Consider the following 22168-nt stretch of genomic DNA (forward strand, 5'->3'; position numbering starts at 1 on the left):
TCATTCATTTTCTATACCACTTAAACGGTTCAGCTGACTTTGTATACAGTTTAGCAAAAAAAAAAAAGTGTTGACTGGATACGTGCTCAGATCTTGGTAAAAGCAAATATGTCAGTGTATGATTAAGCCTAAAGTTATTGATTGCGTGTGACAATGGAGCTGTGTGTTGATTTTCATCAGCGCACTGATATGACAGCCAATGAAATGCATTCATCTGTATTCAAAGTCCGCCATGCAGCACTTTTTCCAATAAGCTCTCAAAACGAGTCTGACCAAGCGATGAACGTCTGCTTCGCCATATCACGGCAGGAAATGAAAACTCCTTGAGTGTGATTCATTAAAAGCTATGAAATATTATGCAAGGCAAATTGGAAAATATTCACCCTCATATTCTAGCTTCAAAGGATTTTTTTTTTTTCGATGCCAGTTCTAGCATCAGTTACCTCCTGAAAAGGTCGGCAGCATTCGAAATGTCAAATGTATTTGGAGAAAAGTGTGAGTTTAGTAACACTCTAAAATATAATAATAAAATACTCAAATAAGCAACAATACAGTAGGCTCTATAATTAGACTATATGGGCAACTAGCTCAATTGTATTATACTTATTAATGGGTGAGCAAAAGTTTTTTTCTTTTTTTTTTAAACACCAAATTTGAGATTCATTCTATGTTCCCTTCAGGGTAGAAAAGTGAAAAATAAATCAGGATATAATATCCATAAGGCACCTGCATTTTTCAGGGGTGGCGAGGGGGGGGGGGCAGTGCCCCTCTAGCTCCGCCACTGCCTTTTGAAGAACAGTGTTTCGGGTTTGGTGTCGAAGAGGACGTGCTTTAAATCAAAGCCTCTTTGATATTTCACAGCGCTGAGGATGATGACGCATGCCGTTTGGATCCAGCAGGGCGATGATGCGGAGACAATTATTATTGCTAGAATTGAGGAAAGGGATTGTTGCAGAGTTGCACAAGACACTATTCCCGCTGGGTCTCTTTGTAGCGCTATAACTGATTGATCGCTCTGCATTAAATGAATAGATTCGGAATTAGAAGTAATGGCAAAGGCTGCTTTGACTTATAATGGAATGCAACTGATCCCATCTTGAATCTCATCACAAGCTTTTAAGCAACGTCTCTCTCTGTTGCACAGGGATTTTCTTTTTTTTTTTTTTTTACTCGTCTGTATTGATCTCAGCTTTGAGGCTGCCTCAGCAGACAAGCGGTGGGAATCTATCAGAACCCCGTTAAGTGTCCTGCAGAGATTCATCAAGGCGAGCTTTCGATTGCTCAATGCAGTTGTTGTCTCTTTTTTTTAAAATCCTGTCTGGATGTTGTTCCCTGCCACATTTAGGTGCTTCTAACTAGCATTGAGGAGAAGAACCTGTGGGTACACCCAAAACTGTGTCACAAACTTTGAAGATTTTCACATTAAAAGGTCAAGGAATTCAACTGATCATCTTTAGATCATGCCCATTTGGGAACTGGAAGTTATTCCGGCTCATAAAGCATCATCCACATCATAAAGAAGATGTGAAAAGCTGTTGGATCAAAAGATCACGCTCATGGATAACCAAAGAGGTGAAGCTGTGTTCGTTCACACCAAGATTATCGTTAAGATTCTAAGAGGTTTTGCAACTGTGGCTGTAAACCCATTTTCACGATGATGTGGCTCCACAAGGCTCCATTGTAATTTCCGGAGGGTGGGGGGGGGGGAGTCAAGTGGGCGTGTCTTTGTGCAAGAAAGCGCTGGCTCAGTGTAGCGGTTGTCACACAAGCTCAGAGACGAGACGGGGATTCATGAAGATGTCAGTTTTTACGCACGGTGGGGGACGCACGCATCCACGTCACGGCGCGGTCACGACACGTCCACAGCTTTCGCTTTTAGTTCGGCTCGTCCTATTCGCCACTTCAATGCGCTGCTAGTGAAATTCTTCCTACAGCTGCTTGGACTCCATCCTTGTCCCCTCCTCCTTTTCGTCCTCCACCTCTTTGCTGTCCCGTCACCAGCATGGACAGGACGGCGAGCAGTCTTCATCACGGAACCAACAAAAGCAACTCCAATTCTTCTGGGGACCGAAGCAACTCGTCACGAAAACCCGGGGGGTGGACGGGTTCGCCAAGTCCTGGTCCCGGGCCACACTGCGGCCCCGCGGGTGCAGGGGGTGGCCGGGGGGCTTTCTTGGGGAACAGCACCAGTTCGCAGCAGGGTCGCAAGCGACAACTGGAAGGAGTTCTCAGCAAATACACCAACCTCATTCAAGGCTGGCAGAACAGGTAAATAAAAATGCTGTTTAGTTTGGTTGACTTTTTTGGGAATGTCTTGTTGTTGCTACTGCATTGTCCACGTTGCACTTGAGGGGGCGGGGTTGAGATGTGTCTTTAGCAATATTTATTTCTCTCGACTGTTTACTTTTACTCACGACATCCGAACACAGATAACGCGGGACTTTGTACTCTTTTAACACTATTATAGTGATTAGCAAATCCGCCTCGCAGATCTGAGGTCAGGGTTTGAATTCTTTTTGGTCTTCTTTTGCATGATGGTCCATTTTTCACAAACAAGCTCACTTTGTCTATCCCCCCCCCATGTGTGTTTATTTATTTATAATATTTCTTCTTTTGTGGACACTCTCATAACAAGCCGGCAAAGTAGCTCCACCACTGTCGACATTCTCGCAGTGCATTATTATGTGATTCATGCAGAATTGATGACTTCAACCCCCCCTGCCTCGTTCTCATTCTCTCTTCTCACAATGTCACCAATATATTTTCATAAACAAGGATTTAATGAGTCAATTTGAGGGAATTATTGTGGACTGTGAGTTTTCTCCTTGCTACAAAACCTCTTAAAATCAAGCCCACTTTTTCTTTTTTCTTTTTTAGTCATGCTTGTTGACTTGATTTCTTGCTCGTTGCAAAGTTGCATTTGCACAATGTTGATTTAATTGTCCAAATAGAAATGCTTTGCAGGTGGCCAGCGTAATTACAGTCCTGAGTGAGTTTTCAAATGACCAGTGTATCGTGAGTGCTGCGTGCTGGTGTGAAACGGACCCGAGCGGAGCTAAATATGCTGCTGAGTAGGTGGCCCTTTGCCAACGTGAAGTGTTGATAATGTTGTGTAAGTGATGCGCACTGTCGTAATAGCATCATTTTATGACAGTACATAGAAGAGTGTTTTCACTTAAAGCTAAGTTGATTTGGGTTTATTTATTACTGACATCTCTGCTATATTTTCAGTGAAATATACTTCTAGAGTAGAACCACAGAGATTCGAATAATGTCGATGATAATGATTTTTTTTTTTTAATCCGATTAATTGCCAAAATCAGCAGCATTGTTTTTTGCTGTAGTAAAGGTCAAAAGATCAGGTAACACTCTTAGGTCAGCGTTTTAAAGGTGAGCGCGGCCATACGGCCCTGTACTTATTATCCGGCACCATCCATCATGTTAAAGGCCTTTACTCTTGTTTAGCTGCAATGGCAAGACTGCCAGAAGGGGTCAACTGTAAACGACCCCGCTCTGCTGACTGAACATAGGATTAAACTTTTTGTGTGTGCGTGCATGAATGTGTGATAAAAAGTATCTGACTCAGGCAGATTGGTCACTGATTCGCTGAGGTCGACATTATTCACACTCTGCATGGACTGACTGTGAATAGGGATCAATTTTTAGATCGTAGTTTCCCCGCGTTCTCTCGAGGGAAGTGAAAAATTACCCTGGTGAAGGATTTCTTTTGTGGCGACGGGCCACGTCTTCATCTATTCTACACAACCATGATGTAGGTTGGATCGGAAATCCATACTGTAATTGGACGTGAAGCGAGGAACATTGATTATCAGTTTAAGCCAAAAGAAGGGCAGAAAGAGAGGACAAGGACCACCACTGTTTTGTCAAATCAAAAAGTAGCGATAGGTCAGCAGGAAAAAAAAAACAATGACACGGGTCCCATCTTTGAAGGTTTGCAACTATTTAAGCAGCAATTCATTCATTTTTATTTTTGCAGGTACTTTGTGTTGGATCCAGATTTAGGATCGCTGCTATATTATGTCAACGAACAAGGAAGGAGCCAGAAGCCGCGAGGGTCCCTTCCTTTAATCGGCGCCACCATAACTCAGAGCGATGAGGTTCCGCACATGTTCATCGTCAATTCTGTCAATGGAGAGATGTACAAACTCAGAGGTAGGATTTTTATTACGATCGTTTTGAAATATATCGTTTAGTCCAGCTTACCTAAGAGAAGCAACAGGGGTCCTGAAAGTATGCAACTCATATGTACAGTCTCAACAATCAGTAGTGAAGATTAGCCAGTGCGCTCAGATTTGGTATTGGTTACCATGGGAACCCCCTGAAATCCTACCTAGGGAGGAGCAAAATGGAACTTTAGAGTCCAACAAGGAGTCATTTCGCATTTTTCACGGCTTTTATTGCTTTTCACGTAGATTAATTGCACTGTTTTGTCTTCAATTTTCAAAAGCTCAATTGCTTTGTTTTTTCCCCCCCATCATGCTTCTCTTATCACTTGTGCCATTGTAAGAAGATACACACAATGTGTCACTAATGCAGGGTCTCCCTTCAGGGGTTCAACAATTGAGCGCCATTGTACTCCATTTCACTTGGAATGTAAGAACCTGCAATTGTATTCATGAATGGCCTCTGTTAGGATACGGATTCTAGTTATTGATCTGACTCCAAATTGGGATCAACACTTAACACATAAATTGCAATGTCCTAATCCACACACTGGCGCACCTAACAATTTTGCGAGTTCGTTCTGTCAAAGAGAAGACCAGTAGATCAATTAGACCAAATTTACCAATTATTTATTCCTGACAAAGCGCACTAATACAGGCCTGGGTCCCGGGTCCCTCACACTAAAACTCGTGCGTTTTTGTGACCACCAAAGACGACACATTCTTCCGGGTTGCCCAGTTTTAAAGAAACACAATATGAATATTAAAGCATGCAAAATATTGTGAGATGATTGGTGGATGGCCATCTCCTCCCCGTCCAGGTGTCGCTGAGGTCAGACGGTTTGGTTTTCCCCTCGAAGTCTGGTTTCATATAGTTGCTCGTTGTTCTCGTAGCTCACCGACCTTGAGATTATCTCGTCCGGTACTCCCTGTCTAGAACTATACACAACACTTCCGAGAAAACAAGTTCATACAGTTTGCCTGCACATTCCTCGGCCCCACCAATCCACACGAGCACTCCAATACTAGATATTAATATGATTATAAGTTTAACACAACCTTAAAATATGTTTGCAAACTCCCAAAAGCACATTTCCCTTTACCTCCCAACAGCTTCGCCACAAAGGCACTAGTGACAATTTGAAGGCTGAAAATAGACTATCAGACGTTGGGCAATCTTAGCAAGCCGCTTTGATTTAATCCTGTGCGGATGTTCAGGTGCTGAATGAATCAATTGGTCACACTGCTAGTCATTAGCTTTTTTTAAAGTAAAGCATATCATGTGGTTACACGATACAAATGATTATATTAGTTGCCCGAATCAAACTCAAAGCCGGAGGATCTGACTGAGGGCGGGCTGCTCCACTGAGGGAGCGGCCGCCAATCAAAGCCCCCTTTCAATGTGGCCTGACTCATGACGACACGGCCCTATTTTCGATACATAATTGCAGTCATGCCTTGATGTGGCCCCGTCAATTTAGAAATGTTTTATGCTCCTACATAAAAGAGCTAATACCATGGCAGTTAAGAATGATCAAATCTTACGCAAACCATCCCTAACATTTAATAAAGATTTTTACGATGGTGAGGCTTTGATTCACATCACTGTAATAAAAGTGGGTGTAATTAGACAATGATTAACGGAACGGGGAGTGCTTGCTACTCTCCAGAAGCTCTGCGCTCGTCTAATTGAAAATGTGACTCTAATGTAAGAGTGGCGCAGTAATCTTTTTTTCCGTATGAGCCAGTATATTGTGCTCTTAGCCTCGAGCTAGCAAATTGTGAACAGGTGCACATCAGCATAGAGACAGACTAAAAAAAAAATCCCAGTAGCGAGGCTTGTGCACTCCAACAACCTGAATAGATGACAATATTGACTCCTACCTTGAAATTGGCTCCTTTTGACGTTCCTGAGCCGACTAGTAAAGAAGATATTTGCATTTCTCAAGAGATTTTTAAGTGTGTTACTTTTGCAGTGTGCTCAAAAGTGACGCTTTGCAGGATGGCTTGTAAGTGCCAAGCTCATGCTGAATTCATTTAACCCTTCCAAAAACCTGTGGAAGATAAATTTGACACATTTTAATCCATTTCAGTGTCTTTCACATGTAAATAACCTTGTGATTAGCATATGAATTAAAAAGTTGATACATTTTTAGCATATTCAAATCTGATAATTTTGTTCCTTTGTTTATAAAGTGCGTCTAATGGGAATCTCCATGGTAGCATCATGAATGTTTATTAATCTCAGTTTGAATGCATAAATTCAAGGCCCGACCCATGTGGATTTTTTTTTTTAGGTCTTTTTTGGTGATTCTGATATTTAGCAGAATCAAATTCTGGAAAATTAATAATCGGTTAATTTGTCCCCAAAAATTTTTTTAGATCTTTAACCCCAAAAATTTGAATATATTTTCACAATACTTTGTTCTATTGTGTTTATTTGATTTCATAGCATAGAAAATGGGACAAAGTGAAAATACGAGCGATGTAGGGAACCTTTGCTGCGGGTTGAATCCCCAAATTGAAGAACAGCAAACATCAAGAGAGACCGGTGCAGCAGTTTGGATCTGATTGACACCTCTGCGGCACAATCTATTGTTTATTTTCTGCAAGGTTGCACTCAGGCAGCCTCAAGAGCCTTGTAAGATGTTAGATAAAAAAAAAAAAAGTTATTCTTATGTAAAAACATAACGGGTGATTATTTTGCACAATCTTTGCTATCTTTGGATGGAGGTTCATCCGTGCAGTTGGACTATATAAAAAGAAAACAAATGGCATTCCTCAGTGGACATGAAGACTCTTAACTCAGTATCGACCCGACTGTGAACTTCCAAGAATTTATTGCATGCATGGGATGTGAGGCACGTCAATTAACTGTTTTTTTTTTCTGTATCTTTCCAGCTTCTGATGCCAAAGAGCAGCAGTATTGGGTTAGCCAACTCCAAGCGTGTGCCAGGAGACATTCTGACTGCAGTGCCAAGGTAAAAAAAAAAAAGCTACACATTTATTTATTTACTGTGTTTACTTAAAAAGCTTAGGTGAGGCTTAAGGTAAAAAAAAATGTCATCGGCATTCCTTACTATATTTATCACATTTTCTAGAACGGAATTGTGCAATAGGATGAAATGAAGATGAGATTACATTTTTAATCCCAAACATCCATCACAGGGCACAACCTTTTTAGGTTTGATTTTGCATTAAATGTCATTGACTTATTGTGACATCGAAAAATAATGAATAAAAATAGAGCGATTGTGATAGGATGTAATATTATTTTGGTGTGTTATGTTCTGCTAATAGATTCCTCCTTGTCCATGTTCCTCTACTTTCTTCAACCAATGTTTTTTTTATTTCTGCGCCCTGTTAGGTAAGGAAGCTGAAGGGCTCGGATGAACACCTGAGTGCAGAAGAATCAGCGGGGGGACAAGATGCCTTGGTGAGTCACTCCTTATAAACCCCACACAAACACACTCTTATTAATGATGTGCGTCTTCCATGTGTTTGGATATAAAAAGATGTCGGGGGTAGAAAAAAGTGGAGTGAGTTCTCATAAAAAAAAAAAAAAAAAAAAAAAAAGATGACGTCCTTACAGGAAATGGAGGTGTAGGAGTCAAACTGTGGACTTAGTGCTGTTGACTTACTGGCCTTAAGCAAACACATGCATTCTTTGTTACACCATTGCTGGAATTATTTTCTTGAAAACAAAGTGTCATTCTTCAGTAAAACATGACATACATTTCTATTTACAGTCATAAATGACAAAACATATTTAGATGTTTTTCCTTTCTTGCATCTTGTTGTCGTCCAGACATATTCATGGGTCCAATATGTTTCTTCCATTTCCACTTGAATGAAATGCTCGAGGCTCCGTTCCAGTTCTAGAGGACAAAAGCTCAATTCTTAATGCCGTCCGTTTCTCGTCTGCTGGCTCAGGAGCTCGTGGCTTGCCTTTGGACAATGCAACACTGTTCAGTCCTGTAAGCTGATTAACTCCTGCCTCAAAAGATCACTAAGTACCTATGTAATATAAATCTCACTCTACAGAAATTGGACAGTTATCTTGACCATTTTTTTTTTAACATACTTTTGAACCTTGATACCACTTTGTCGACAGCATAGCAAAATACCTTCATATTTTCCTTCAATGCATTGATTCAATAATACAAATAGTGCCAAATCAGCTCAATCATTGGAATTCAAGTAATCACCAGTTTGGTTTTGCAGAATGACCTCAGCTGCTTGTTTGCCTATCATTGAGCAGTGCTCTGTTGTGCAAGCTTGATCTATTTTGCACTGTAACCAGACCTCGGTTACCTCGGGGCAGATCATTTCTGGTGCACTCTCACTAAAAGGGAAGAAAAATCTGATGTGTGGATAACTAGTGTGATTTTTGGACCAAGGTCATCAACACATCAGCGAATGTCATTATATGTATTTTTCGCCTTGTGTACGTTAGGGCTCCTCATCATCCGGTCGCAATCGTAGCTTCTCTCTCCTCCCACACCTTACGCCAACGTCATCACCGGCTTCTCAGAGGCAACTGACTCACACGTCTTCGCCGGGCAACATCGTTACGATAACCCATCACAAGTCACCGGCTGCGGCGCGGCGGGCCAAGAATCAGTACCCGGGACGACTGCTGGAGGTCAAAGAGGTGGGTGCCCCAAACAAAAGTCACATATGGACTCGAAATTAAACTTAACTCAGCCTTAAACGTGCTTGCTGAATCTAGGTCGGTTTAATTGAACTAATATGGGTGTGAAGAAAAAGGCCTCACGTAAAAGTTAGCAGCTTTGCAAAGAATTCTTTATTAGAGAACAACACACAATCCCTCAAATGGATCACAAAGTTTCCCACTTTGACTGAAAAGTCTTCTTTTCAAGCCCCTCTGGCCACTTTTCAATTGCTGCAGTTCTCCATTCCGCTGTGCTCTGGCTAAGAATATCTCATCCGAGTGATTCACTGTGTTGACAGAAAGAGAGCATCTTGCTGTCAGTGAATGGAGAATCCTTTCTCACCTCTGAGGAGCAGTCTGAATGAGCAGATGGCGTGTTTATTAAGTAAAACAAACACTCCTCTGGTGCTTGATTCAATGTCAGACTGAAAGAAAAAAAAAGTGATTTGTGATTCATTCTCTTGTTTGGCTTCACATTCCTCTGACCTGGTTTCTACAGTAGCACATATGAATGAAATGTATTTGTCGCTCATTCATAATGAGAGAAATCCTTCATGGATTCCTGCATGATTTGTCTTGTCAGCTTGACCTTCAGCCAGTATCGCTTAACCTTCCAGGCAGTGAGCCAAGTTGGGCAGACTGCGATTACAACATTTTTGCTCTCTCGTCTCAAATGCTCTCATATAAACCACATTGTATGGACAAACGAATGGTAATAACGGGCTGCTGTTAAACGAATCATTCGGTGACTTGGGTAGAACATTTCTGAATTGAACACTGAGTTTGGTGTCCATTGTGAAAAAAAGGAGGACTCTCCTAAATTGGTCATTGTCCCATTTGTCTCCTTTAATCCATCTGTCCATCCATGCACGCATGTATTTGGCCATCGCCTCCTGACTGTGTGGCAGCGGGAGTCAGAGCACACGAGCCAGCTTGTCACAGCCGACTGATGTGAGCTCATCAAACAGCGGCGCAGCCATGTTGGAGCTGGATCACTGGGGTTAGGCTATTTCTGGAAGCATGGCTGATCCCATGGCTGTCTCCTTTTGCTGTCTTTGGAAATAGGGCCAGTCTGCTCCTTTTTGGTTTTGTCGTCACGTGCCGGAAATACATCCCGATCACGTATTAGAAGGGCTGGAAGAAATTTACAAAAAGAGGGAGGAAAGAACAACAAAACCCATTTGCGGCTTTCACACCGACATCCTCAACATCAGCCATTGGGGCTCGTCTCATTAAGATAATTAGATACATAGCGACAACGGCGACAATTGCTAGAGGCTTTTAAAATTCGCAGTTTGACACCCAAACCTTTTTTTTTTAACCATTATTTTCAAATTTCATAAAGTATCCGCTAATCCACGTCTGAATATTTATTGTGGTGTCTTTTCTGTTGGTGCCAGAGGATGCATAAGCGCAGCCGACAGCTTTTAGCGCTTCTAAAATAGCTCGTGTGCGCCACTGCGGATGTTCTTGTCGAGTGCGTGCAAAAAGACGAGGTGTGGGCTGCGACCAGATACAATATTAATGAAGGCAAGATTAGCAACCTGCATACATTAGTGCCCAGAAAAGAAAGAAAGAAAGAAGCAACTTTGTCTTCCTCCCTTTTGTGATGCAGTCAGAACGATCAGACCCAAATCGGTGAGTCATACAGGAATAATTCTCATACTCGCATCAGGGAGTCTTATTTGAAAAAAAAAAAAAAAAAAATCAGATATCTTCTTTTGGAGGAGATGAGGTCACACTATAAGAATGCATATGCGCATTGAGGCACCTGTGAGTGTAGTTGCACTCTCAATCCCTAGATGGCAGCACTACATATTGTTTGCGTTCCAATTTGAAAGTAGATTGAAAGGAGGAAGTTTCAATGCCATAAATGCTACTGCTAATGCTATGCTATAGAAGATGTGATATCAAATGGATGATGGATGGATTATGCAATACATTGTATTTAAGAAAAACTCGTCACTGCTCTCTTCCAGATGATGTCCCAAGCCGAGGGCCAACAGAAGAACCTTGTCCACTCCATTGACTCATTGCCCACCAAGGGTTCCGTCTCCTGCCTGGACCAGGACCTGCTGCTGCTCAAAGCCACGTCGGCCGCCACGCTCAGCTGCCTGGGAGAATGCCTGAACATCCTCCAACAGACCCAGAGCCATAGCCAGGTGCCGCCTCCATCGCAGGCTACTCAACGTAACCACACTGTCCATGGAGCTCCCACGGGTGAGTCGTCCCTGGGTTCCATTCTTGTACTGCTGGAGCCTCCAACTTCTCTATCTTCTCCTTCCTTTCTGCCTACTCGTTCAGAACCACTTAGCAAGGGCCAGTTGGACTGTAGTTCCTGTCCCTGCCTGACGGGGGCTATAAACTTCAACGTCTGTACCAAATGTTGTTGAATGTTACGATTGGGGACTCTTGAGTTGTTGTGTTCTCCATCTTATGGTGTTGAAAATCCCAATCACGGTGGAAACATGATTGTCAGTCAATGAAAATAAACCAAATAAAAACACGGGAAATTTCTGTCACCTAGGGTGCCTCCACATTTGCAGGGAGCGTGTGGTGATTGATATTTGGGGGCCAGTCAGTCCTGACTTGGTCTTTTCTTTGCACCAACAGTCACCACGCGTTGTTGTGGAGTGGGACCACCTTGCTGCAAGTACAAACCACTTTGTATCCGCTGCCTGGCTGCTAGGCCCCGTGGGGTTCCAACTGCAACCTCAGCATACACCCCCCTTACTACAGTGAGGAATTTTATAAGCAGAATGCTGGGCTATGCGACGCATGAAAATGATCCCAGATCTTTTTTTCAAAGCATCGCTTCATAATGAAATGCAAATTCCCGCTTGCCTCTCCTCTGTCACCTCCGTGAAGAGTATGAAAATGATGTAAGGAAGTGAAATGAAGGAAGTCGTTGTCCCTTGACTGAAAGTAGGGCCTTGATTTACGTGCAGAGGACAGCCATTTGCATGGACAGCAATAACATAACTAATGAGTGCTGAGTCATGTTTTGAATCTGATTAATTACGCTTGTTGCTCGTGGGAGATGACTTCAATTTATTCTTGACAGAAAAGTGTCAGCGTGGGTCACATCGAACATCAGTGAAATACAATATGGTACATCACGAGAACTTGAAGCATAGTAACTATTCTTATATGAGGTTTATTGTTTTATAGTTGGGATTAAACAAATCTCATTTAAGTTTTTTTTTTTTTTAATTGACATTGGATCAATTACATAACAATAAAATCTTCTGGTTTTCTAATTGTGAACTAAAGTAACTTGACTGAAAAGTTTTTTTTTTTTTAAAGATTGATTTAAAAAGATTTAAAAGATTTTTAAAGATTGTGTGTTTTTTTGTTGTTGGTTATTGCTGACCATGCAATTATATAACATATCCTGTGGATTTCTACCTAGTAAATGCATGAATATTTATTTTCCCTTAATTTATTTATACCAGCTTTGTGCACTTCTAGCATGCATCTAGCCAGTGGGCCATACCACAAAATATGCAGCTGCTTGAAATACTATTGCAAACACATCATTATATAGATCATGTAAATCTTTTCTGACATGAGAATTGATCAGGAATGACCAACCCCCCCCCCCCCCCCCCCACACACACACACACACACACTTGTGCCTCCAGGCTGTGGCTGGCCCACACTAATGTCTCCACTGGGTCGAGTTTCATCCAATAATAATATAAATCTAAACAGATGCCTTCAGGGTAGTTCTGTGCATTTTTTTAGACAAGGCTTCAAACTTACAAACATTGAATATAAGAAGTAAACACAAGCCAGCTCAAATGATTGGTTTCTCTGATGTAAATAAAGTGCGTTAACTGGCATTTGAAACGGTTCATAATGGTTCGTTCATCTGAGTATTATTTTTTGCTGACGTGAAGGAGACGATGTCAGATATCAAGACACATCATATATTCAGACACACACTCATACACAATTTCCTGTCTCATTTTTTTCGTCCTTTGTGAAATATCATATTGAATGTCAGAAGTAAACAAAAAGTGATTGGAGCTGTCTCCTTTTGTCGTTCTCCTTCCAACTGAGCATCAAAAGACGTAAATGAAAGATCACCTTTCGCTTTGACCTTTGACACCTTTTCATTCACTCAGATGGCGCTCCTGTGTGGACGGTACCAAAGTCACCCTCAGGGCAGCATCTAAAAAACGGCGACCTGACTCCTCTGCGCTCGGCCGAGCCCTCGCCAGCCCTCAGGGAAAGGAGCTTGTCACACGGTGTTGAGGTGAGACTTGATGTCCTTTCTCTAAATAAGCATGATTAGCATCACAACTCTAGTAATGTCAATTATTAGGTCAGTGTTTTGATATAATTGTCCATGTTGTTTCCAGTTTCTACCAGTAGAGGGCAGCACAATCCTTTGTTTTAATATGACGTACCACATCCAAAAAGATTGGACACTTTTGATCATTGATCAGAGAGCACAGTCGTCAATATCTGCTTTGCGTCTACAAAAACACTTTTGACAGGCATACAAATCACACCGAAAGTCATCCAAAGATGGATTGAAGTGGAAGTGAGCTGGAGGAGGAAGATAAAAACTTCATGTTGCCTATAGGCGTTTTGTAAATTGGATGGATGATGAAAAATGGAGAGTTGACCAAAAGTGAGCAACGGTAGCAGACGGACGGAAAATATGGGAATGGATGTGGAGATGGATGTGGGCTAGGGAGGGTGGCTGACTATGATGTAACAGGGTGGCAGAGGAAGGAAAGGAAAGGAGGGCGGATGAAGGGAAACAATGACGTGTTGAGGAAAGCATGAGAAATAAAGCCGGCACAATTGGACTGTGAGGAATATGAAATGAAATATGAATGTGACGGAGCAAGTCCTCGGTGACAAAAGTAAATATTGAACAAAAGATATTGTATTGGTGAACCAGCTCTGAGGCTATTTGCTGTAGAAGCATCAAAGTTGAACATATTACTTGCATGCAAAATGTTTTGTAACAGTGACTGTGTGACCTCAGAACAGTAAAGAACTTCCCTTTTGCAACACTAATAAAGGCTTATTCTATTTTTAGCAAGAGGAGTGAATGGGGGTAGAATACTGACTGAATCCAAAGGGGGGGTGGGCATAAGTGAGGAGGAGGAGGAGGAGGAAGTAACAAGCATGCGAGGGAACACAGCAGAGGGATGATGGGAAGAAGCAGGAGGAGACGTCACAGGGACTTAGCTCTGAGCTTTTGTTTCACCACTTCCTTGTTTTTCTGGGTGGTGGGCACAGCAGCTGCTCACTACCACCACGACTCAAAAGATGAAGATGGGTGCTTAGCAGATCTTTAAATGCAACTTTGGGACTTTGCTTTTGACCTTTTATGGAGATGAAGTCCAGTTGTATGCAGGTCAAGCATTTAGCTGCGCATCAAGATAACGTGAGTGTTTAAAAGCTCGTGGCTTTTTTTTTTTTTTTTTTGCATGTTCTCCAAACGGGGCAAAGTTTGGCTTGTGTAACTGTCATCTAAAAGTGAGGCTTCTTCCTAAATGATTGACCCAATTAGCCAACAGTTGATTTGAGCCGTAAACATGTTTTCATGTTGTTGACTAAGGTAAAATATGTACAGGTTATATAAGATACTCATGCTCATTTTATTTGGAGACGTCTTAGCTGAAATTATGAACTCTGCACGGAAGCTGAATTCATTTTCTGACTCCTGATTTATAAGATAATGCGAATATGAGAATAAGGAAATATTTCAACAAATATTCCAAGAACCTTAACAGCCAAATGTGTAAAAAAATAAAATAAAGAGTAATTAAGAAATTTACATTTCTGTACTTCAGACTTTGAACTTTAAGAAGCCCCCCCCCGAAAAAAAAATGAAGACATAAACGCAACCAGCTCATTTAAAAAACATATCAAAGTCTTTCCCAATTTTGCGCTGACCGCACTTCATTCTAATATCTTGGATGAAAATCTCCGTCAGAAGCGCTGTGACCCCCTGAGCAGCAATTTCCTGCCGCAGTCGAGAGCCTTTTTAATTAATTAGAACCACTGAAATCATAACAGACGCCTTGCAGCTTCCCACCTCGCCTGCAAACGTCTATAAATATATCCCGAGCAACTCACGGGAACCCGGCCGCCGCACGTGTGCGCAGGTCTTTCGTCTCATAGTGTGCATACGTGGGCTAAAATATTCAAGTAACAGGCAAAGCACTCATGTCCTGGAAATTTCCATGCAGCATGTTTACACTGCTCTGCGCAGACATGAAATTAAGCACCCGAGGGATTTCACATTCTGCTTTAACTTGTTTTTTTTTTTTCTTGTTGTTTCTAGAGGCATGGTCATTAAAACGAGATATGTAAAATGGTGTCATGTGTAAAAAAGAAGCAGCAGCGGGTTTTTGTGGCCCACAGGCATGCGAGCACTTTGTGCATTTTACATTAGAATCTTTTTTTTTTTTTTTTCCCGTCACGTTACTGCAGGAGATCTCAAAAGCTCCTTCCCGTTTGAGCGCCTTGGGTTGAATGCCAGCGAAGCAAAAGCAAGCGCTCATCTTCACTCTGCTTTGACCAGTCATGTGGATCAGAGCTCAAGGCCTTCAAAAAAAATCCAAGCATGCTGAAAGTACTTTGAAGTCACTTTTGCTTTTGTCTGGACAGCACCAGGCGGAGCTTGGAGACATCAGCCAAAGTGAGGAAGTGACGGACACGGAGGACAATGAGGAAGAGGACCTGGGCGTCTTGGATGACCAGAGGAGCGTCATCCTCCACTTGCTGTCCCAGCTCAAACTGGGAATGGACCTCACTCGGGTGAGTCTGTGACCTTTCAATGTGAGACCAAATCGGCTATTGTGGAAAATGCCAGTGATTCATTCAGCTGTTCATTTTCCTAGGTGGTGCTGCCTACGTTTATTCTGGAAAAGCGCTCGCTGCTGGAGATGTACGCCAACTTCATGGCCCATCCGGACTTGTTCTTGTCCATCACGGCCGGAGTTACACCTGAGGAGCGTATCGTGCGCTTTGTGGAGTACTACCTGACCTCCTTCCATGAGGGGCGGAAGGGGGCTGTCGCCAAGAAACCCTACAACCCCATACTGGGAGAGACCTTCCATTGCTCCTGGGAAGTGCCTCGGGACAAAGTCAAGCTTTCACTCAGAACCAACCAGGGGTGTGTCCGGGAGTCAGGCAGGAGCCCCAACAACGCAGCGGCGCCGCAAGGCGACGAAGAAGCACCGGGAGCCTGCTACAGAGTCCGCTTTGTGGCCGAGCAGGTTTCCCATCATCCGCCGGTTTCGGCTTTTTACTGCGAGTGCAGAGAGAGGCAGGTGTGTGTCAATGCACACGTGTGGACCAAGAGCAAATTCATGGGCATGTCCATAGGAGTGTCCATGGTGGGAGAAGGTGAGTCTTTGGCAACTGGATGCCTTTTTTGACCTAATCACCTTTCAAGACAGGCGGGAAGGAGACCTGATACACTGACAGAATGATTTTGGATGCTGACTCATGGTTCTTATTCATGGCCATGACAAAGCAGGTAATCATGGAAAAGGGTGGCGGGTGGTGGTGGTGACCTTCACCGCAAGCACAACTGATTGCTGGCTTTGTGATAGCTGCACTTGTAATCAGCAGCCTCATATACATGAGTGACCTCGTTGTATCGATTTGATCATGAATTGAACGTACAAACATTACGATAACAGCGTTTTACGTTTCCTCGGTTGGATCATATGGAGCATTCGATAAGCACGAGTAGTTTATTCTCATGATTGCTATAGCCAATTATCAAACACTGCTGTGGTTCAGGTTGTTTCACTTTATTAGCCTCTTCAAATTATTTTCATTTACCATCCATTTAATGATCGTTGAACCCCTCATTGGGTTTTGTTGCACAAGTGAGGGCTTGAAATAAGCCTTTTATAGTTTGAGAGAAAACAAATGGGGCAGTGTGTCGTCAGCTGACATGTGAGCAGTTTCATAAGGAATGACTTATGAAACTTGAGAATCCCAACACAGGAAAACTTCAGTTCCTCCAAAGTGCCTCAGTTCATGTCCTTCACTTCCTTCTGGCCAGGCGTGCTGTGTCTGGTGGAGCACGAGGAGGAGTACGTCTTCTCGCTGCCCTCGGCCTACGCCCGCTCCATCCTCACCGTGCCCTGGGTGGAACTGGGAGGAAAAGTCTCCATCAACTGTGCCAAGAGCGGCTACTCAGCCACTGTCACTTTCCACACCAAGCCTTTCTACGGTGGCAAAGTACACCGGTGAGTGTTAACCAACCCCTCCTAATAATCAAAAGAGGATTTTTGCTGACCCGAATTTGTCCGACAGAGTGACCGCAGAGGTGAAACACAACCCGACCAACACCATCGTGTGTAAAGCGCAGGGTGAGTGGAACGGAACCCTGGAGTTCACCTACAGCAGCGGCGAAACCAAAGTGATCGACACGGCCAAGCTCGCCGTAACCAGGAAGAAACTGCGAGCGCTGGAGCGACAAGGACGCATGGAGTCCAGGTATGAAGACGTCAACGGACTGCACGGATTGACAAGAGTTGACAAGATTGCGCCCCCTGTAGGCGCTTATGGCAACACGTGACCAAGTCGCTAAAAGACGGCAACATGGACGAGGCGACGGAGCACAAACATGGATTGGAGGAGCAGCAGAGGGCGGACGAGAGACGGAGAGCAGCTGTAAACAAAGCCTGGACACCCAAATACTTCACTAAGGAGGTCAGATGGCAACTGCACCCACACATACCGGTCATTTTTAGTCCATCTCACCTGTCAACCTATGTTGCAGGGAGACACCTGGATGTACAACAATCCTTTGTGGAAGTGCACCTGACAACAAGTCATGGCATCACTTCCAGTGGCCACACGGGTAGCAACTTCTTAAAACTTGAAAGTTGGACTCACCTGGTTGCCACGGAGACACAGACAGGGAACAAGCAACTGTGCCAAAGGGAATCTCCATGTATAACCAAGGACGGCAGCATTTTGTATACAGTTGATGTAGACTTAGAGTTGTCCTCTATTTTTCACTTGTGCCAAGGCCTTTTGCACATTGTCATGAAAGAAGTCTGTCAGCGCTGTTTGTATATCCAATATAATGTTTTCCATGGCTCACGGAACACTAAAGTTGTCACTTTTACCACTTTTATAATCGATGGATCTATCTACCAATCAGAGTGGTCATCTAGCAGGAAATAGGACCACATCAAATCATTTTAAATATCATTGCCAATACAGAGTTACTCCATTCAATGATTATATAAAGTACAATAGGGCAAGTTTTTAGAGAGTACATTGGCTTTTAATCCTAATAACAGCCTTGATTGTTTTGTCTGCACATTTGAATGTATCTACACATTTTTCATAGTTTATTCCCACACTTTATATTGTGCTGTTGTGTTGTATTATTTATAGTTTATTTCCCATAAAGGCTTCTCTCGTCTTCCGTGTGCCCTTATTTTTTTTCCATCAAATCGGTGTTTAAATTATGCAATGATGGCTGCCGTTTACCAAACGCGCACTTTAAATTTGACCCTACTCGCTTCCTGTCTGCATAAGATTCAACAAGCAAGTTTTCCGATGATTTATCTGCAGTAAATTCGAGTTAGTATTTTAAACTCAAATATCTATTTCGGGTATTTATATGTATGTATGCACACAAGGAGCATCTTCGGGAATGAGTTTATTTCTCGCGACTAGAACGTCAACAAAACAGCAGCCAGCTGTCCGCCATTGACTTGAACGTTTTGTATGGCGTCCATGCTAAAGCTGTTTGCAGAGGTTGAAGCCTTCACCATGCTGCTAGCCTTCAACTTGCACAACTTGCGACCAACATCAACGACAAAGGTAGTGCATGTTGCTTTTCTCTTTTCTACCAGTATGTTGCACGCGCCGCTGGTGGTGGGCGAGATTGGGGCTAAACATTGACTACACTTGCACAAGCTAAAGATTGAACTTATTTTCTGTGCAGGTTTAAATCAAAATTGACCAAAAACATGTATGCATGGGAAATATCTGGGAAAATTAGTTCTTGGAAAATACAAACTTCGCTCTTAATTTGACTATCAGGTCTCACTAAGAACTTTGTTTTGGGGAGGTTATCATTTTTTGTGTACCTTTACTGGCGACTGCTTTGATATTTTCAATAACCAAAAGGCCTTTAAGGGCCACTATGAGCCACAATGACATTTAATAGATATTATGAAAGATATACACATTTTATTTCCAATTAAAAAACGTTTGTTGAATGAAAACTTATGAACCATCGTGAATAGAAACATAAATTCCACCATTATTTTCAAATATGATCTAAATCTTTGTCTAAAATGATGTTGATATACAAGGAGGTATTGGTACCACATTGCAAAAACATGATACGAGTCAATGAGAAAAATGTTGAGTTTGATTCACTCAGGGTGACAACTTGTGTTGTTAAAGTGTATTCAACTTTTGATGTGGTTGGAGTTGTTACTCATGGGTTCTTTTTTTTTTTTGCTTCTTGACAGGATCGGGAGTTTTGGGCCCCCCCACGGAGCAGCCGACAGCCTTGTGGGACATGCGGAAGTGTCGGCAACCTGTAATTGGACGCGTAATGTGAGTACAAGGTGGCTGGCTGCAAGTGCACTCACCTCTCGTCTCTTGTAATGGCACACAAGTGCCACCAGAGGGAGGGTGAGCACATGCAAACAGTTGACATCTCTCAGTGGGACAAAAACTAAGTGCCTCTTCATCATCACACATTTTTGGATGTGACTTAGTTTTTGGCCCAGTCAGAGAGGTCAGCTGTTTGCATGTGTCACTAGAAGTAAGTGGCATCACAACACCTGAGCTTATCAAGCGCTTGAGCTGCAAGGCCTGTCATCAATGTTTGGATGCAATTAGATTAGTCCCAAACAAAAATGTTTTCAAATTGGATTTCTCTCTAATAAATTGTTCAACTGGAATGCAAGTCTTTGTGTTTTATGACCAAATCTGCTTCACTCAAGTTTTTTGCAGTGGCACTTAGGTTTTCGAAGGCAGTGTTTCGTCTTGAGGTAAGCATTGGCCTTCTGTCACTGCCATGGACACAAGTCTTTGACTGTTACTCTCCATCTCACATGACTCAAAGTGGCAGCAATTCAATTGCAGTCACTTTGAGTCATGTGAGAAACAGTCAAAAATGTGTGCCCATGGCACTGACAGAAGGCCAACGCTCACCTCAAGACTGAAAACTACCTTTGAAAACCTAAGTACCACTTTGTCCGCCTCCTAGGTGTGGCTAAATTCAGATAAACCAATCACAGCAACGCACCTAATTTGCATAACCACGCCCACATTTGAACAGCCAATCAGAATGCAGCATTTGCACATTCAACCAATCAGAATGCTCCGAATTTTTCAGGTCACGCCCACTCTACGCCCGACCAATCACAGAGCGCCTCATTTGCATAACCACGCCCTCTTTTTGACCAATCATGGATCTTTATTTTCATTGCTCCACCTACTTTTGGAGCTCTCAGCAAATCATGAAGCAGCATTTGGGTTTTGTCCCGCCTCCTTTTCAATAATTTTTCACCGAAAATTTCTGGAAAAAAAAAACCCTGGAAAAAAAAATCCAGGGGGGGGAAAAAAATTTGAAAAAAAAAAAAACCAGGAAATTTTTTTTTTTTTTTAGGTTTGTTGTAAATTAAGGTTTTAAAATGTGATTTTTGTGATGTGAGTAAGAAAGAAGAGTTTAAGTTCTTTGTAATCAAACTTTATTTCTTTTGCAGAGTAAACATTCAATCACAAAAAAGTAACAAGTTGGATGGCAGTCTGCTCCTTGACGAGTGGTGAAGTCTGTAGTGGGACAAGTGCGGAGGAGTCCATGCCTGGAACCTAAGTCTGCTTCTTGACGAGTGGTGAAGCGGTCGGTAGTGGGACGAGCGTGGAGGAGTCCATGCCTGGATCTAAGACAAAAAGATTAAGTTAAGTCAAAGTTTTGTGCAGAAAAAGATGATGTTTTGGGCATGAAACTTAACTGCGATAGAAGAGTTGGTAATGGCATGAAGTGTTGCAAGCTGCACGACCATGAATCTTTTCTTGTTCTTTGCTGCCTGTCAGAAATAGATTTTAAAAAAAAAATTAGAACAAAGACAGTGTTATGAAGATTGTGCAATGAGCTTTTAAAAAGGGGTACCGTCTAAGTGCAAATTTGTCCCAATTTCCAGGTTGCCTTGTAGATGTGGAAGCAACAAGAAAAAAAAAAGTGTTGCTGGCATGCAGCTGTGGTCCTTTGCCTCCGCTGTGACCAGGTACTCTACACTGGACACAAAAAGACCAGTTGAATTTTTGGAACATAATGGCAGCAATTAAATGTTTCCTTCTCTTACCAGCAGAGGGCACTTTAGGCAGCAAGGAGGTGCAGACCTAAAAGTCATACCCCTGAAAGTAGCAGCTGTGGTCCTCTGCCTCTGCTGTGACCAGGTACTCTACACAAAAACAGTTAAACTTTTGGAACATAATGGCAGAAATTAAATTTAGTTTCCTTCTCTTACCAGCAGAGGGCACTTCAGGCAGCAAGGAGGTGCAGACCTAAAAGTCATACCCCTGAAAGTAGACTTTAAGGCAAGCAGCATCTTGTAGGTCTACCTGTAATCACAAATTCAAGTCCAGAAAGTGAAGAGCCTGGCACAGTTTGGCTTGAACTTCCTGGACCAGGATTTGCCTCATCTGCCTGTAAAGACAACATAGGACACAACTCTATTTTAAGTTTACTCTTTATTTTTAACTGCAGACTACGACCTTCGGCTAAAGAAGTTTGAGCACTTGGATCTCAGATGCAGGCCGGGCTCCTGAAAGACTCCTGGACAGACACACCTGCACACAAACGAGGGAACAGTTTAGTTGCATGTCTCCACACTGAAAGTAGAGGCAGCCTTGAGGACCTTTAGCACGGTTTGGGTGAATTTCTTGGCCAAGCAGGTGGCGGATCTTTGCAGCAAAGTCAGACAGGATTTTTACTGGAAGCTGTGCTGCATGAAGGAAAAAAAGAATAAGGTTAGTGTTTACAACATGCCACATTTTTAGCAAGTTGCATCACCTGTCAGCATGTTGGAAAGCCAGTTGCTCAAGACCTCGTTTTCTGACGGCCATCACCAGTACCACCTGAAACAAACGGCTCAAGTCACTTAAATGTGTCCAGTTTGTCATTGCAACAAGTGCAAACCTTGTAGGCGCTTCCACTTCAGTTGCTCAATGCTGCAGGAAGCTTGTCTTTTGGCACCACCTGGTGGACAGAACTGGAAGAAAATGCACATGGTGAAATAAATGTTTCAAAAGTTTGTTCTTGTATGAAAGTGTGCAT

The 22168-nt window shown here is 42.6% G+C and overlaps 1 protein-coding gene across 6 annotated transcripts; it reads left to right on the top strand.

Annotated features, from left to right (window-relative positions):
* The first annotated feature begins 1741 nt into the window (after positions 1–1741).
* Positions 1742–22145, top strand: LOC133144306 (oxysterol-binding protein-related protein 10). 6 transcript variants are annotated; one of them, XM_061266881.1, is made up of 19 exons: positions 1742–2268; positions 3998–4173; positions 7086–7165; positions 7552–7620; positions 8641–8838; positions 10839–11079; positions 12990–13120; positions 15499–15648; positions 15732–16239; positions 16910–17096; positions 17164–17346; positions 17409–17562; positions 17633–18447; positions 18544–18690; positions 19350–19437; positions 20595–21116; positions 21198–21288; positions 21363–21443; positions 21599–22145. In XM_061266881.1, the coding sequence occupies exons 1-13, from the start codon at positions 2003–2005 to the stop codon at positions 17675–17677; spliced, it is 2388 nt and encodes a 795-aa protein (XP_061122865.1). In that variant the 5' UTR covers positions 1742–2002; the 3' UTR covers positions 17678–18447; positions 18544–18690; positions 19350–19437; positions 20595–21116; positions 21198–21288; positions 21363–21443; positions 21599–22145. The 6 variants fall into 6 exon arrangements, with proteins under 6 accessions (XP_061122865.1, XP_061122868.1, XP_061122863.1 ...); XM_061266884.1 differs by having other exon boundaries at positions 18613–18690; XM_061266879.1 differs by having other exon boundaries at positions 17633–18690.
* The last annotated feature ends 23 nt before the right edge of the window (positions 22146–22168 follow it).

Source organism: Syngnathus typhle, linkage group LG20 (genome assembly GCF_033458585.1).
Source record: "Syngnathus typhle isolate RoL2023-S1 ecotype Sweden linkage group LG20, RoL_Styp_1.0, whole genome shotgun sequence".
NCBI classification, from domain to species: domain Eukaryota; kingdom Metazoa; phylum Chordata; class Actinopteri; order Syngnathiformes; family Syngnathidae; genus Syngnathus; species Syngnathus typhle.